Source organism: Limulus polyphemus, unplaced genomic scaffold, assembly GCF_000517525.1.
Source record: "Limulus polyphemus unplaced genomic scaffold, Limulus_polyphemus-2.1.2 Scaffold2419, whole genome shotgun sequence".
NCBI lineage: Eukaryota > Metazoa > Arthropoda > Merostomata > Xiphosura > Limulidae > Limulus > Limulus polyphemus.
In genome coordinates, this window is record NW_013668029.1 from 38,714 (window position 1) to 57,734 (window position 19,021).

At 35.9% G+C, this 19,021-nt stretch overlaps 1 protein-coding gene across 3 annotated transcripts in view; it reads left to right on the forward strand.

Moving 5' to 3' along the window:
• Window positions 1–504: 504 nt before the first annotated feature.
• LOC106466904 (serine/threonine-protein kinase SIK3-like) overlaps window positions 505–19,021 on the forward strand; it is an 80,643-nt gene continuing 62,126 nt past the window's right edge. For all 3 annotated transcript variants that reach the window (XM_022394980.1, XM_022394981.1, XM_013927211.2), the window contains exons 1-2: window positions 505–653; window positions 15,228–15,344. In XM_022394980.1, the coding sequence (XP_022250688.1) occupies window positions 510–653; window positions 15,228–15,344 (261 nt within the window). In that variant the 5' untranslated portion in view covers window positions 505–509. The remainder of the gene's footprint in view (window positions 654–15,227; window positions 15,345–19,021) is intronic.

Here is a 19,021-nt window from a genome sequence, read left to right on the forward strand (position 1 = left end):
GAAGCTTGAACGAAACTATACATTAAATTATTACCACTGTCATGAAATACTCTATGAATACATGCATATAATTTTTAGAACTTATAACCTTACAGCTTTTTCTAAATGTTTTTCTTTTACTTTTCAGATAATACCAGTTTCACAACGATTATGTAGCCACAACTGCATTCTCTGTATCACCTACTCTGTTTAAATCATGTGTCAAATAGTGAAAATTAGTTAGTAAAGAGAACATCATGTTTTTCGATAGATAAATAAATACAAATTTTAAATGTACTTTTACTTTCTTCGTCGTGTCCCTCAGTGTTTTAGCGATAAGTCTCAGGGTTTCTAACGCTAAAAATTGGGTTTCGATACACACAGTAGGCAGAGCACATATTGATAGTCTTTGTGTAGTTTTGCGCTAAATAAACAAACTCTTTGTCGTCAGATAACATGAAAAGGTGGTTTCAGTTTCAGTTTCCCACTGTGTTGGAAAGTAATGCGCATGGTTGTTAGGTGGGGTAAAAATGGCGACGGTTCGATTGAAAGATAGATCAGGAGTTGTGACTACTGGACTTGTTCGAGTTGGATTTTATGAACTTGAGAAAACCATTGGCAAAGGAAATTTTGCGGTTGTGAGGCTGGCTACCCACGTTATCACAAAAACTAAGGTAAGGAATTTCTAAATTGCTTTTTTTTTGTATTTATGCTAAAAACCGCCTGAAGCCGAATGATACTGTTAGTGTTACTAAGAAATAATGTTGCTTTTGAAGTTATATTTCAATTTAACGGCGTTCTGTGGCATTGATGGCCCGGCGTGATTAACGTGAGGTCGGCAAGCCGATTTGCACATCGATTATATGTTATATATCTTATAAGATAGATACTGAGATAGTTTTCGACTTAATTTGAATGTTTTTTTTTGTTTTTTTCAATCACAGGGTTTTATTGTAAATGGTATTTATTTTTCTTTTAACTGGAAATACTTTTCCCATTGCATGAGAAATAAGAGACAAATCATACGTAAGAACTCTGTGCACTGTAGTGGTAATGAGTAATGCCAATTCTTAATATTTTATTTTTCGTACTTGTCCGTACAATAACAAATCACCGGTAAAATTCAATATCATTGATTATGCCAAATTTTCATTAAACTATCATTATCAGTATTATTACCTTAAATATTTATCAATTTACATTTTGTTCAGTTGTCTTTGGAAATAGTTATTTGTTGTTATGGGCTTCTGCTTAGTTAATTTTTCATTCTTTTTGAGACATTCTTTTGGATGCCATGCCAAGCTCTTTTTCAGACCTGTGATTAGCTTTGAAATAAGATATTATTTGAATCATGACTATTTTCAAGAGCATATTAACTTTTTTGTTTTATTATTATTTTTTGAAACATTATGACGTATCAAACTATAGATGTTGAAGATACTTTGTAGTTTTGAAAACTAATGTATTTTGAGAGTAAGATTAATTCCATGTACATACTAAGTTGTTTGATAAGTTTGTTTTGGCATTTGGTCAAAAGTTTTTGAAGGAGTATCAGAAAATTGGTTTATTAATATGGTGATTGACTCATGAAAAACAACTATTGTAAATTTATTTCTGAATAAAATATTTTTTGAAAATATTGAAATTTTTTCTTTTAAGTTGTAGTTAATAATGTTTAAATATATTGGTGATAGTTTGAACAAATATGAATACCGGTTGAGAATTTCCTGCTTTGATCTTTAAAACCTGAAATCAGTTATTAAAGGCTGGTCTGAATATTCATAATCATGCCTCAATTATCAGCTGTAACAAAATGTGAGTGCCCTATAATTGCCATTGGCTAAACACTAGAATCAACTTGCATTTTGCCAGCTAGCCAATGCTAATTTTAAGCCCTGTTAATGGAGGTTTATCAAACTGGACCTATATTTCCAATTTTGTACCCCAGGGGAAGTGCCTGGGCCTTTGCTTTTTTTTTTATGTTGATAGAGGATAATTGAAAAGATAGTAAAGTTTGCTGATGATGCTAAACTCATGCATTTCTAATTGTTGAGATACTACAGAATGATTTATTTCAATTGAGAAATTAGACAAATATTTAGCAAATGACCTTTATTTATAGTAAGTGCATGGTAATGCATTTGGGTTATCATAATTTGGTTGGTTGGTTGGCATTTATTGGTGCAAAGCAACTAGGCTATCTGCACCAAACAACCGGTAAAAATCTTAAAATTAAAAGTTTTATTAATATCATAGTTTGTATCACATGTTTCACATGGATATTGGAACAGTGGTGGATAAGTCAGTCAAGCCATTAAAGCAATGACCTGATGCTTTAGTAGTAAACACATTAAGAAATTGAGGGTATATTTATAGATATAACATTTTAGGACTATAAGTGGCCTTGTTGGTCCATCCATTCTGTCATATCCAACAAACTAAACTTAAAAACAGCAATTATCATTTAGATACAGAGGCATTGGAACCAGTATTGCCATAGCTACCCCCATTTTAACATATTTGACTTATATAACAACTATAAATTATATTATTACATTGATTTTCTGGGGGGCATGTCTAGCCAAGCACCTCCACTTTGCAACCCCTTCCTACACCATTGATATACTTATCAAGCTTTCCCTTTAATCTCCCACAAGTTAAAAAGGCCAGCTATGCTGTAAGAAAAGATGACTCATACCCAGCCAAAATTTATAGTTTTGTCCTCTTGTCCTGCTTTTCTCACCATTAAGTTTGAAAAAAGATGATGCATCAACACTATCAATTTCTTTAACAATCTTAAAGCCTCAATCAGGAACCCTCCATTTTTACTTTTTTCAAGAGAAAAATACATCAAAGATCTAAACCTATCCTCATATGATAACCCAGGTATCATTGTAGTAGCCCTTCGTTGAATCATTTCTAACAATTTACTGTCAATCTTTGGGTAAGAAGCTCAAAACTGAACACAATACTCCAAATGAGGCCTAACCAGTGACTTTTACAGTTAAAATTATAAGCTCTTTATACTTGTATTCCTGTTTGTCTTTCCATTAACAACAGAAAACTATTTAGATGGCTTGAGAGATTGATCAACCAAAACACCAAGATCATTTTCTTCCTTAATACTGTTGAGGTTATTATAATCAAAATTATTACTATAATTTAAATCATGATAACCCACATGCATTATCTTGTATTTATATAAAGGAAAGCCATCTGACATTTGTTTGCCCAACTCACCAAATAATCTATATCTTTTTGTAAAGTGGTAGCATCCTTCTCACAACTAGCAACACAGAAGATCTTAATACCATCAGCAAATACAAGGAGTTTATTGGCCATTCTTTCATCTAAATCAAAAATAGGAAAGATCCTAGTTCTGAGTCCTTAGGTATCCCATATGTGACATTAATTCAGTTTTACTGAACTCCATTTATAACAACCTTCTGCTTTTTTCCATCCAACCATTTTTTATCTAAGAAGCCAACTTAGCTTCCATATATTTTATAAGTAACTTTTTAAAGAAGGCATTTATTTGGGACCTTGTCTAGAAAATCCAGATGTATTATATCTGCTTTTTTACCCTCATTTATATAAGCAGTAACCTCTTCAAAGAATCTCAAAAGATTAGTAAGATAATATATTTTCTTTAGTGGAACTGCAGTGACTACTTAACAGACTTTTAAAGTTTGTAAATAAATTTGCAAAGCATCTTTTATAAGACTTTCAAAAACTTTTCCTATCACTGATTTAAGGTTAATAGGCAATTACCTGGACAATTGTTTTACCTCCATTGAAAAGAGGAGTAACATGAGCTAACTTTTCAATCTTCTAGCATTTATTCACTATTCATGTACATGCAAAAAATATTAGCAAGACAAAAGAGTTAACTATCTTTCTATACAAAACTACTAGTTAAGAAAAGAGGACTTAAATTGAAGAATAAGGAAAGACAAGCTGGGCTCCATTAAGATAATTTTAATTTTCTAAAAGGGCAGTTGACTTATGGAATGAATTGCCATTGGCACTAGTGTATTTATTTTACAGGGGTTTAGCAGGGGAATCCATGATTTCCTGAAGAGTAAAGGATGGGTTTAATTTTTAACTTTTCTAGGGATGGAAGTGAAAGGACAGCTTTGAAGTACCAGATGGGTCTTTTTATTGTTTATGTCATATGTTTAATAAATCTGGGATCTCTGAGCATGACTGAAGAAATAGAACTTGGCATAGTGGTAGATAAATATAATCCATTGAGGTGTTATCATATTGAAACTTAATATCTGGAGATTGATAGAATAAATGTATCTCAATTCCTTGTGTTGAATTCTTAAGACAAGAAGATAGAATATTTTGTAAAGATATACTTGGCTGCAGATAAAATGTTTTGTGGATAAAAGACTTAAGGTAAATAAAATATTTAACCCTTATCAAGGGTTGAAACTGCTGATGATGCTTAAAAATTACTGAAAAGAAGAATTAGGAGATGTATATATATATATATATATATATGTGTATACACACACACACACACACACTGTATTTGAATAGAGAAGGTGGCACATGATCAGTAGATTGATTCAATAATATTAATTTCAATAGTAAAGTAATATTGAACTTTCAATTTCACTTTAAGCAGAACTTTATTGTAGAACATTAAAGATTTGAGATTAGCAGTGGTTAGCTGGCAAAATACCAAAGAGTTCTAGTGTTTATCCATTGACTGTTAAGGGACACAGGCTGTTGTTTTGCCATATGATAATCTGAGCAAGATTGTGAATAATCAGACCAAGTGTCAACAAGGGTAAAACTGGATGTAAGCATAACAATTGTCACAAACATATGATAGTATATGTGTAAGTATGGTAGGCTAAGCTTGCAAAGGCAAACAACTCAGATGATAGAAATATTTTTTTATATGAATGTATTGTTAAGTTTCATATGTTCATACAACAAACACAGATATAAACACTTTTTTATTTATGGAAACATTTTATAACTATGAAATAAATGTTAATTGGTGTTGACCAAAAATGTCAAATATTATGACACAATACCCAGTAATGGTAACAGTGATGCCATTTTTGGAAGGTGAGGTTGTTACCAATAAATCTTTTTCATAAGGTCAACATTTATTGTTAGTTGGTTGGTTGTTTGGGGCTTATTGGTTCAAAGCAACAAGGCTATTTGTACCAAACAACTGGTAAAAAGACAAAAAGTAAAACTCTCTAAAAAAGGAAAAAGAAAACAAGCTAAAAGCTAAACAATATGTTATTATTATATATTCTACAACAAAACAATAGCATATGGCAACATTGAAAATAAGGTAGTTCTCATCCACATAAAGGATCACAAATACATTAACAATTGTAATAATAGTAATAATAACAATGAAAAATCAAGTGAAAATATAAAAAAACAGCTTTAAAAATATTTCTTTTAATTTTTTTTTGTTCAAGGTTGAAGTTTCATTGTCTGTTAAGATGTAGGTTTTAATATTTCTGTTTTATGCAAGAAGAAGACAGGGCAATAGTATATGAACATCTTGGAAAATATAAAAGGTTTTTAATTTCTTTGTTACATACTTTGCAATTCTACTTCAGGATGTTTTTGGAGAAATGAAATGACATCATTATGCTCAGTGTTTTGCCAGATTAAAAAGTGAACAGACCATGTTTTTTTTTCCATTTAGGATAAGGGAAGCCCTATTTAAAGTGAGTTCTGGTATACATGGCAGGATGGACAATTTAAAAGACACTCATTAAACAATGTGAAAGTAAAGATTTACAGTAATTTTTTCACTTATCATTCTAACATTTTTTTACTATTTGTCATATTGTCTTTCTTTCCTTAAATCTTGATCATTTGAGAGAATGATATTAAATTTTAAACTTATCAGTTAGAACTTTCATTAGAATTATCCTCTATTTTATTTTATTTAAATTGATACGTCCCAATGTCTATTCCAATTGCTTAATCCAACAAACAAGTTTTGTCCAGTACCCTTCAAGGTCATCATTAGGTTTATGCACCATTGCCATACCTGGCCCATTGTTTTTAATTGATTAAAAAAAATCACTCTTTTTGTATTTTACAAAAATGAACCACCACAACATCAGCTTTGTGGATTAACTTGATTTTGCATTTATATTCCCATGTTAATGACATCTCCCAAAGTTTTTAACAATCCCTTATAGGAGTCATTCAGTACTGTCATCATGACTGGAGACACTGACAGTCAATGTTATTGTTGCCATTTTGCACCACTTGGTTGGTTCAATTCTGATCTCTTATCCTGGATTCCCTGCTTCCTACTTTTCTTAATTCAGCTGTGCCTATCCCATTTTGTGTTTCACTACTGATGTTTCCATGCCTACAGTTGCTTTTGTTTGCTCATCCTGACATGGATCAGATAGTCTCTGTCATGATATAAAAGACTGTTTGGTTTAGATATTAGTGATTAATTTATTTTTGTTAGTGAATATTTTATTATTGTTTACCTTTTGTTATAATAAGAGTTAAAAGCAGATGATTGTAGGAAGTTTTGTTAATAATTCATTGAGTTGAGAATATAAAAGGCAGGCAGACGAGTAAGTGATAATGATATAAATAGTGTGAGATGAGCGGGAAGAAGCAGACACACATAAGAAGACAGATAACAGTGAAAGAGAATAAAGTTGACATGAAGTTAGGTACCATAGATGTGATAGGCCTAACGTTTAATATTTTAGAGTGAAACTAAGAGTACAAAAGAAGATAAGAAAAATAATGTTATTCCATCAAAACATGGTTCTAAAGTAATTGAATCAGCTTGAGTGCACTTTAACAACAGGAACAGAGGATCTTTAAAAGAAAGAAGACCAGACGATTATAGTAACTTGCACCACAATTGTAAGTGAATCACAGAGAGTACTAGTGTGATAGAAATAGAGAAGATAGTTTGGCTTGTCAACTAAAATTCTAAAGTAATTGAATAGGCTTATGTGGATATTTGACAAGAAGGAGAGAACTACAGATATAGTATTTATGATATACTCATAATATCTATAGTGTTGAAGAATCTATTGTACATACGTTAACTTGTTCTGAATATATATATATTATTTTGAAAAGAAGTGAAGTGCATGCTGTTTGTTCATCACTAAATCTATCGGTAACAAGTCACAGACACCTACTATAGAAGAATCCTAAGCCTAACAACAACATAGTATATATTCATACTATTAAGAAATATAACTAAAAGCCTTTTTATTTTGACAATTGATAGAGAACAGATTTTAAAATTCTGACAGTCTCACTTTTGTCTTTCATTGCTTGGATTACACAGGTATGTGTCTATTGTTTTCTCTTTCTTCAGTAATTTTTTACCAATAATCTGGCTCTCTTGTTACTTGAGCCTTGTTCACCTACTTCTTTTTTCTTTCCCTTTGTTCTTGATGTCTTCATTTCTGGGATGTACTATGTCAGGTTGTCTTCTTTCTGAATTTCACCTCCCTCAGCCTGTTCTCCATTACTTCATTTTAATTTCAACCTCCCATCCTGTATTTCATTCACCTTTAGTAGTGTCTATAGCTATTTTTGAGGCTTGTTGGTCATTTGGGGTTTAATGGCATAAAGCAATGTGGCTATCTGTGCCAAACAACCAGTAAAAAGACAAAAAAAAGTAAAATTCCAAAAAAAAAAGTAAAAATAAATCAAGTTAAAAACTAAACAATCTCCAAAAATCAAGGAAAAAACTGAAACAGAATTAAAAAGGCCCAAGGTCTGCAAAAATCTAAATACACAAGCAAGCTGGACAGTGGCACCATTGTCAGTGAAATTGTCCATTGTCAAAGGTAAACCCTTAGATGGTAGATAGGTAGTTTGGCATTTCTTGGCACAAAGCAACTAGACTATCTGCACCAAACAACAAATATAAATGCCAGAAGTAAAATACTATAAGATGTAAAAAAAGAAAAGGTAAAAGCTAAACAATGCCCAAAAATCAGGTAAAAAAACTTAAATAGAATAAAAAAGCCAATGGCCTGTAAAAAGCTAAAAACACAATGAACATCTGAACATTGTCATCATTACCAATGACACTGTCCATAGTCAAGGGTAAACCCCAAGAAAAAACATGTCTATAATGGTACCATTGTTTGCAGTCATAATGATGGCATGAAAGCAAAGCATGGACAAAACTAGATTGGCAAAAAACAACAGCAAGTTTTATCTGGAAAAGATTGTTATGAAGTTGCTCACCCCAAGTTGACTGCCATCTGGCACAAAGCTGTGCCCTGAACACAAGACCATATATGGGACAGGTATTGATGTGACCACTCCAAAGCAGACTGACTTAGCTGTGGTGTCAGCAAGCTCATTCCCATGAATATCAACATGACCAGGTATCCAGAAAAACTGGATAGAAACAGATTTCAGAAAAAATTAGGCCAGTTGTTTGTGAATGTCAATGAGAACAAGGTGAGAACTAATGTGAAGCATTTACAGGGCCAATAGACAGATAAGAGAGTCAGTGTAAATTGTACAGTCAGCGTACTGCCATGCTTCTACATAATAAAATGCAAGAGAAATGACATACAACTCAACAGTGAACACAGAAACAGTAGAGGGAATCCTGGGAGCAACCACTGAGCCATAACAAACCACGGCAGAGCCCACAGAGTTACTTGATTTTGAATCAGCCATAAAAATGGGAACAAAAGAATGGTTTGAAAGGTGATCAGAAAAGAGAAGTTGGTACTTCCAATTGGAAGTATCTGTCCTCATCAGATGACTCCAGGAAAGGTCACAAGTGGGGATGGTAATGAGCCATGGTAGGATGGGCTAATCATTGGACTGAGCAACATCATCTAATGATAGACCCAATTCAGCCAACTGAGGATTCATAGACCATCTATTCTGAAAGAGCACAGCCCACCAAGGAAGTTAGTTAGAGAGCTATGAGACATGGTGTAAATAGTACGATCAGTGTACTGCATAGCTTCTACATGTTCCAAGGCAAGAGAAATAGCATACAACTCAGCAGTGAATACAGAAACTGTTGGGGGGATTTTGTGAGCAACTATGAAGCCACAGCAAACCATGGCAGAGCCCGGAGAGTCACCTGATTTTGAACCATCCATATAAATGGGAATAGAAGAATGGTTTAAAAGAGGTTTGACAAGTAGAAGACTGCACTGAAAGAGCACAGCCCACCAAAGAAGAAGGACACAGCCCTAGGTGGGATGCAGTGGTAAGGGTTGAAGCAAAGATAGTTGAAAATGGCAGAGGTGAAGAAGAGGTTTGTAGGACTCAGTGTAGAAACTCTTGACTGGAGAAGTGCAGAAAGCCCCCGTGCACAGCCAAAGCCCCAGATGATGAATGGGGTTAAACATCTTCAAGGTAGAGGCCCTGGCCAAACCACAGACCAGAGACCTATAGTCCAGTTTGGATCAAATGAGTTCACAATAGTTCTTGAGATGGAAGAGAGGACATGGAGGATGTTGAGTGCCCTTGTACACTTGACACGTAGCTGCTTGATGTGACCAATGAAAATAAGTTTACAGTCAAAGATAAGCCCAAGAACTTTGCCTCATGAACCACAGGAAGAACAACATCACCGAGACAAAGCTCGGAGTGTAAACCTCATTGGTGCATGTAAGGCTTTTGGAGAAAGAAAAGGAAAAATTGTTTCCTGTGGTCCACTTCAACAAGCAATTAAGGGCAGTTTTAAGCTGCTGCTCAATGAACCTCCTTGTCGACGACTGACAAGAAATGTTGAAGTCATATAGGCTGTTTGCAACTGTAGGATAAGTTGCTTTGTGATAGCATTGATCTTGATACTGAAAAGTGTGAGACTCAAGATACAGCCCTGAGGGACTCTCAAGTTCGTGGACTTGGAATTGTCTGTCTAGTAAAATGTTATGAATAAAAATTGGTAGATGGCCATGCAACCAATATGATTGGAGGTCCATCAAAATGCTGTACTTCCACAGAGTGTTGTAAACCTTCTAAAGATTGAAGAAAACAGAAACAAGATGGTCCCACTTGAGGAAGGCTTCCCTGATCGAGGTCTCAAGTCATATCATGTGGTCCATGGTGGGCAAGAGGAGTTTTGTTTGATTTGAGGAACCAAACAAGAGGAGTATTAACCATCCTCTCTAAGACCTTACAGAGACAGCTAGTCAAAGCAATAGGATGATAATTAGAAGAAATCTTGGGATCCTTCTCAGGCTTAGAGAAAGGTAAGTAGCTGGCACCAAAAATTAGAAAAAATGTTCTCCTATCAGATCTGGTTTTAAACAACCAGAAGAAAAGCAAGAGAGGCAGGAGTGAGATGGTGCAGCATCTTATAGCGAGCATCATTGGGCTAAACCAATGTACTGCCAGACAGATGAAGAGCAGTGTAAAAGGGCGATTATAATCGTAGAGATGATCAGCTCAAAAAGAAAAAGCCCACCATTGACAAATATACTATGGGAAACGTGTCGGAAGTTCTGGGGATAAAATGAACAGCTGCTTGAAGAATTATACAATTAGTTACTGCTTCCATGCAGTCATTAATAGACAGAAGACTAAAGAAAACAGCATCGAGTTCCGGGAGAGAGAGTTGAAAGGGAGCCAGTCAGCTTGCTCCAACTTTCACCATGGAACTTGTGTCTGGTGACATCAACTACAGCCAATCTCTCTGAAAATGATCACTGCCCCATGGGTCACTGTCAACCCTTCAGGAAAAATGAGAAAAAAGTGATGGGGATCAAAAAGATAGATCAATAGCAGTAAAAGACTGATTAGGTGCATGAAAATAGGTAAAAGTACCGGTGTTGGAGAGAGAAAGGTTGTGATCTGAGAGAATACACTCCACAGAATGATCCCTTCCATCAATATCAGCACTACCCCAGAGGGGATTGTGTCCATTAAAGTGTCCAGGATTTTAAAGGAAGACGGCAACTGTTCTGTGAGATAGTTAGAGAGAACAAATAGTGCTGGTACAACCACAGAGAATCGGATGGCTACATCCTCCAAGGGTGTATTGAGTGGCACAGACAAGGTGGGTATGTGCTGGTCAACCAGTAGTGCCACCCCCTCCATCATACAAACTGTCATTCCGGTATAAAGAAAACTGTTGAAAGGTGACAGTATGAGCAGGTTTCAGGAATGTTTTCAGTAAGAAGAGACACATGGGATGATAGGAATTGATCAAAGCCTTAATGTTATCCAAATTAGAATGAAAACCTTGATGATTCCACTGTATTAATGTGGTTATATTCATTTTGGTGGAAGAGAACTGGGCAGAGAATCCTTGTGCTTGGGACCATGCTTTTTTCTTAGTAGAAGGAGGTCTGTAGAACTCCTTGGAACCTGCCCTAGGTTGATTTGGCAGATCTCTGTCAGAGGGTGGAGACTCCAGAGACTGAGGGCATGACTGAATAATGGTCTTGCACCTTGGGGCTGAAAGAGAAGGCCTTGAGCAGTCGATGGAAGCAATAGTGGGGACAGAGACAGGAGTAAATGGTGACTCATTAACTCATGCAACAATGGAGGGTAAGAGACTCTTCACATGGTGTTAGAAAGACTCTGATGGAGGCAGAGAAGGAGCAGCAGAATATGTCTGAGATAGAGCAGGAGACAACAATTTTCGAGTCTCTGGATAAGTAATGTTGTTAGCAGTTCTTAAATGCTGTACCTCCTTTTCCTCCACCCACTTAGGGCAAGATTGATAGTAAGCGGGGTGGATAACACCACAGTCAATACTGTGAGGGTCCAGTTGACACTCATAAGCATCATGGTCTTTGCCTCCACAATGATCACACATCAAAGACCCGCAACAAGATGCCTTAGAATGTCTGAACCACTGATACTGGAAACATCAGAGACAATTAGGAATATAAGGCTGTACCTTACAGCTCAGATCACCTGTCTTGACAGTGGCAGGCACACGTGGCAATGCAAACATCATTATAAGAACATTGGTAGGCAGCATATTTCATTCTTTACGAGTGGAGATAAGTCACACTGCAGAAACTCCATGGCTGGAGAAACCAGCAAGTATCTCTGAGTAGAGGATGTTTCTGAAATCCCTTTCAACGATAACTCCTCGGAGGAATTCAAAGTAATATGGCGAGTAACCTCAGTAGGAGTTTGCAGTGTTTCGATGTAGATGTTTCTACCAAATTGTCTGCAAAACATTGCTTCTTAAATGATTTTGGAGAGCCAGCAAGCCCCTCTAATCCTTTCTGAATATAAGAGGGAGACATTTGCCCAAAAGGTTTGTCTTATAAAGAGTGGATGATGAAAAAATGAGGTTCAGGTGCAGAATGGAGACTGATGTTCAGAGCCTTCGAAATGTGGTTGCTTTCCAATCAATGTTTTTATTTTTTTTGGGTCACTAGGTGTAGAATCTATGAAAAAGGAAAATCTTCAGTGGCCACTGACCCCACCCACCATAGAGTCCTACAAGGGGATACAATGCAGTGGTAAAGCCAATCATTGTAGAGATGCCAGGATTTTGTGGGCACTATACTCAAATACCAGTATCAGAAACAATGTCCACAACATCCATTGAGAATGTCCAACACTGGTAATTGGTTGACCCAAGTCCAACTAGACCAGCTGATTGACCCTGGGTGAGCCACCCCAAGGCCACCCATCTACAAGAATTCAAGGCCAAAGTGGTGTGTTAAACTGCCACTGACATAAACTAACCCATCAGCAATACCCCTCAACCACCAGGATCCTTTCCTCCTTTTCATGGGTCACCATGCATCACAAACACTTGGGTGGATGTTTAGATCCCAGAGGAGGTGAACTGAAAATACAGAACCTTCCCTTGGAAGTCCCCTCACCATGTACAGGAATCCACCTTGAGGAGTGAAGAAAGGCATTAACATTTCTCTTCTTTTTAGAGAATGTCCCCTGCTACTGCTCATTTCATAGCATTTAATTCTCCCATTCAGCATGGAGCCTTGGGAATGCTGGATTGTTGTACTGATTTCTTAGTGTGGCTGAATTTTTTGGGCTTGGCTGATCTGCATGAGAAAGACTGACATTATTAGTGATTTTGGAAAAAATGGATCAGATTTCTGGGTGACAAACATAAACGTTTGGAATGCTTATTGAAATACAGAGAACACTTTGTATGCAATAGAGGACGTCATCTGATCACAACCTTAGATGATTACTTCTTTCCTTCTCCTCTACCTTAAGCTTTACCAAAGTAGAGAGACATTTCTCATAAGATATCTCAAATGAGAGAGAAAAATATTTTGAGGGAATCAAAAATGTAGATGAACTGCCACTTTCACAGTAATTGAATCCGAGCCACCAGCCAAAAGTTGTCTTGGTTGAGGTTATCTGTGTAATTCCAATGGTTGGAGATAGAGCACAGTTATCTGACTACTGCAATAATGGGAGACAAAAGCAGAAGAATGATTGGGACAATGGGTGATTGTCCAATATAAGAAATTACTCTTAAAACAATTAGAAAAGTTATATGCATGGAAAGGGTTGTATCTAAGGAAAACATTTATAGGTTTTTAAACTGAATTTGAAATCATAGGTCAAATTAAAATAGGAGATAGTATATACGTGGCCAGAAGCTGAAAGATCAGTAATACAGAACAGTGTGGATAAAGTTTCACATTGTGTCCTGGCTCTTTCAGGTTCAAAACAATCTGTTTAAAACTATCAAAACTGCTCTCACATTTTACATTCCTTCAAAGCTGACCAATTACAAAATTGGATTACTAGAATTCAGATTTATCTCTACTTCATGTGACACTTACAAATGTAAGATTGAAATAAAAAGACTAACCCATGAAATTGCAGGTCCGTTCTTGACCAAATCTTGTGATAGAGTAACACCTAAAGTTGAACTAGCAAATGGCTTAGGCCTGGACTTAGTGAGTTTTAAACTAGAATGCTAGGGAAAAATGTTGATCATCTTATTGAATATATACACTCTTTAGGAGAAAGAAATTTGTGTTATCTTTATACCACATTTGTATCATTGTAAGAGGTTCTGAATTTCTGTCCAGTATATTTCCCTAAGAGTGAATTAGAATTCTATGAAGATCTGTTCAGGCATGAGAAAATTATCTAATATATATATAGTCTTTGAGCTGGGTTTAAAACATTGATACAGTAGATCAAACACACTTGATTATTGTCACGTTATTATGATCAATATTTAATTGTCAGTGCTAATTGAAGTAACTGTGACAACCTGTAAAATAGCTATACATTGACCATCACAATACTATTGAGAAAAAAATGTATGTAAAATTATGCAGAATCATAGTTCCTTCAAAATGTTCTTGTTAGGAAAACACTTTTAGATCTTAACAATAATACTGATATTGACTTTGCTGTAACAGTGTTTTGTGTAAACTCATTTGTGGTCATGTATTGTACCCTTTATTCATCATTATATTTGTTTTTAGCTTATTGCATCTACATTTTTTTTAGCATTATTTATTGGAAACTTCTGATTAAAAAAAAGTAAATTATATTGATCATGAGTGAAAACCATGTTATTTAAAAAGTAATTATACATAAATTAGTGAAAACTATCCCATACACATATAACAAATTGGCTAAGATATTTAAAGTAACAGATCAATACACCAGAAAACTTAAACCTATAACAATTAGTAAATAGTATGCATTAAACCATCAGGGGGTACCTTTCCTCCTAATAATACTTATGAACATAATCCCAATAATATTTTAAAGGGCTTGGCCAAAAAAGGATTTAAGTTAGTTCTAATTCCACATGCTAACCAACAATTTAAAATAATAATTAAGAAATATCTTAAATATTATAACCAATGAAACTATAAAGAAATGTTGAATAGGTTATTAGTTACAAAGCACAAAAAATACACCACTTGTTTGCTTCTGAGACCCACACAGATTACCAATAAACAAAACATGATTATACTGTACCTTTAAGTGTTAATGTCTGAAGTAGTGCACATTCAAATCACAAACTAATAGAAGTTACAAAATGAGTAAAATTCATAAATAAACATATATCAGTTCATAAATGCAAAATATTTCCATAGGTTATTAATGAAAAAGCAGATAAAAACACTATTCATTTCCTTTTACTTTGATCCATCAGATTACCATTTCACTAAACATTAATGTACTTATAAGTAATTTGTTGCTAGCAGTAAAAGTGTTTAATAATATCTTTCTAAAAATTGTAGAAAAATATGTTTCCACATTGTTAAGAGACTTAATTGAATTTATTTGTATTTGTTTTATAGGTTGCTATTAAAATCATAGATAAAACCAACCTGGATGAAGAAAACCTGAAAAAGATATTCCGTGAAATTCAGATAATGAAGTTATTGAAGCATCCTTATATTATTCGATTGTATCAAGTAAGCAAGTCTGATGTCATTGTGATAATTTACATTAACAGTACCTGTAGAATACAAGATTTTGTTATAGTTATTATTCTTTGATGTTTTGATGCATTACTTTATACAGTGAATATACATTTATTAATAATTATGTTGACCAGTTGTTTCAAGTATTTATACATCTAATGATATTAATAGTGTTGAAATATTTAACATGTAAAAAATAATTATGAAATTTTAAATGCATAAAGGATATTTTAAATTCTGAAACAACTAATAAGGCCTGTAACCTTCTCAAGAAAAATTAGAGAATCTCACTTGGACAAGACATGGAAATGTCTGTACTTTTGACTATTTGCTTTGCTGAAATGAACTTTCAACTCCAATACCAGAACTGTCTTCAGGTTACCAAAAGCAAGTTTAAGTATTGACAGTTACGTAGTAGTAGCATTCACAGATGACTTACAAAACTAGCAATAACATGCCAGTTATGCTACTATGCATTCATTTACAGCACCAGCATGCTGATTGTGGTAATATGCTAGCATAGATTGTGTACAACAGAATATTCAAGAATGCAAGTAATAAAACCACAGCAAATGCAAATAATTCTAAAACATACTTAACTCATGCTACAGGTATTACTTGACTGTTAGGGTTTCTTTTTCTTTGCCCATCTAAGCATTGGTCTGATTTTTTCTCACTTGCTTTAGTAACTTATTCCCCATTTAATTGCCCTTGGCAATATCTGTCTCATGACACTCTCTATGAAGAAATTTTCATTTGGCAAGCCAATTTACAGCATGCACTCCTGTATTAAAGTATCTGGAGGCAAATCAGGTCTCTCTTATCTGGTCTGATATTTAGCATTGCTCATGAATTGGGGGGGAGGCGTAGTTGCTCTCGTTTGAGGCTCTCTGTGTCCTTATCCATAGTGAGATGGAGACATACATTCGTTCTGTCGGTGTTTCTTCATGGAGCTCTGAGACTGCACTTGCAAGCAATTCTGGACATTCTGGAGAGAATTTAGTTTTGCTTTTTCCAGTGCCTTCCTTTACTCTGTTAGCTTATCCTGAGGCCAATTTGGATCAGCTGCCTATGGCTCCTTTTCTTTTGTTAGTACTTCAAGTGTGTAATGTTTAGGGTTTTTCCCTGTTTGCTCTGGAGTCTTCTTTGATAGTGGAAAGGTCTGAGGGCAAATACTTAGTTCTCCCTCCATTCCCTGATATTGTGGTTCATGCAGGGAGGTTTGCTGCTCATTTATGTGAAGGGACAGCTATGCCTTGTCTGCCACATTTGCCAGAACAACATGCTTTCACCTACCACCACCAGGTGGAAGCATATTTAGACTCTCAGTGGATAGACCTGCTCCTGGAAATGTGGGATTCCAGAACAGTCTGTGTTCAACCTGAATAGATAACAGTTTTCTAGGAATTCTCTGACCCTAACTATAGTACTGAAGTATTTATCATCCTATACCTTTTTTAGGAAGCCTCTCAGTGATCACCACATCACTTTGATGACAAGTTGGGATCCTTGTTAGCATCCACCTTGGTTTGATTGTGAGCTTCTGCACATTCCCTAGTTTCTTGGCTGGAAGGTTAGGTTGTTGGGTAGAGATGAATTATTGAAGGACATTCGTCTAACTACTACCACCCTCCAGGAATTATATGAGGCCATTTTCTCCAACCCTTGATTTTCGTGGGATTTGAGGGTTGATGTCAACTGTCTGTGCTAATCCCTGTCCACAGCTTCTACAGGAGGTCGAAGGTCCCAACCCTTGACATCAGCCCTTTTGTCCATTGATACCCAGAAGAGATACTGTCCATATCCATGATGTTCCTCTGCTTGGTCGGAACATCCCCAGCAGCAGCAGTGACTACTGTGTGCCTTTGGAGTCTTTGGGTCTTGGCTCCAAAATGTCTGAACAATGGAAAACCTTCACCATGGATTCATGGGTACTACAGATTCTTGCATCAAGATTAGTCATTCAGTTCACATCTCCACAACCATTATCTTCCCAAGCTGTAGTGTTTTCACCTCCTGCATATTCACAGATATCAGAACTTTGTTTCACAGTTATCAGAGATTTGTTGGTCAAAGGGACAGTGGAGAGAGTTGTTCCAGTTTGTTGGGCCCAAGATGATAGGAGATTGGTGTCTGGTCATTGATCTTTCTCATCTAAATCAATTCCTAGATCCTCCAAATTTCATGATGGTGTCATTCCTCACTATGCATTGCCATTTTTGGCTAGGACTATGGATGACCAAATTGGATGTTGCCAATGCCTATCAGTACATTCTCATAACAGAGTCATAGCATCACTATCTGCGTTGTGTGCACGAGGATCTGGTGAGACAGTTCGTGGCTCTGTCCTTTGGACTAGCATTGGCTCCATACAGTTTCTGCCAAATAATATGAACCTTTTCTCATCACCTATATTACCTGGGCCTGCAAACATACCATTCCATGGACATCTGGCTACTGCTTTCCAAGGCAACCAAGGCAGGATTTCTGTTCAGAGTCGAGGCATCTCTTCTCACTCCAACAAAATATATTATCCACCTGAGTGTCTTTTTCAACACGTATCTTAGTCAGGTTTAACCAACTCCCATCCGGCTCCATGCTATAAAACAGGCAGACCAATGCTTATGTCTTCTCTATCTTGGTTCTTTCTTTTTTGGGTTGTGGACATCACTCTAATCCTTCATTCCTTTGTGACGAATGCACATGAGACCCCTTCAGTGGTCTATATGTGACCAATGGATCATGAACCTCCAGTTCATGTTTTGTTGGTAGTACTGGATTGGCCAGCTTAACTCTGGTTTTCACTTCTGCAATATCTTCAGGAGTCTCCACATTTTCCACTCTTTTTGGTCATCTCTGTTGAGGCAGCCACAATACAATGTCTTACACCAATTCATCCCGAAGCTCATGGTTCATGTGTGGAGGTTCGCATGACATCGGGGTTTAACTTCTAAGGTTGCCATGTACTTGTCTCAGTTTCTGCATCATCCCATGATGGACATTTATCAAATTAAGTGACACACATATTGACAATAGTGTATTGTGAGGAGGATAAACCTACTTTTTGACCTGCTCTTTGACAAGGGTTTCACATCTTCCACAATTTCCCTATATAAGGTGGCCTTATCAGCTACCTTTAAATACTTGAAGAGACAGAAATTATTTGAGCTGCCAGTGCCCTCCAGCCTCTTGAAGTCACTTCAGGCCCTTCGTTCCAAATGACCATTTCAGTTACTTCACTGGGATATAAAGGTGATGTTACATGCTCTTTCTCGACATCTGGTTGAGTCCTTAGCCTCATGTACCAAGTACTACCTTTCCCTTAAGGTTTATTTTTTGTTGCTGTTGGCCTGTGAATGTCACCAGTTGGTGTTGTTTGTGCTACATGTGCACAGAATGCTTTATCATTCTCCCTATGTCCTTCTGTACTCAGACAGGTCCTTCTTACCTAAGACACTGACAGCCAGGGAAGGGGATAAATCCTTTTCACTGATTCATCTGACTGCTATTTCTCACCTCTAGGATCAGTTGGATTTCAATCATTTGTTATGTCCAGTAAGGACCTTAAAGTGTTATATTGCCTGCACTAAGGCTTTTAGAGGTGCTAGACAATGGCTTTTTATTCATTGTGACCCTTCAGTTTCATGGGACTTATCCATGGTTACTTT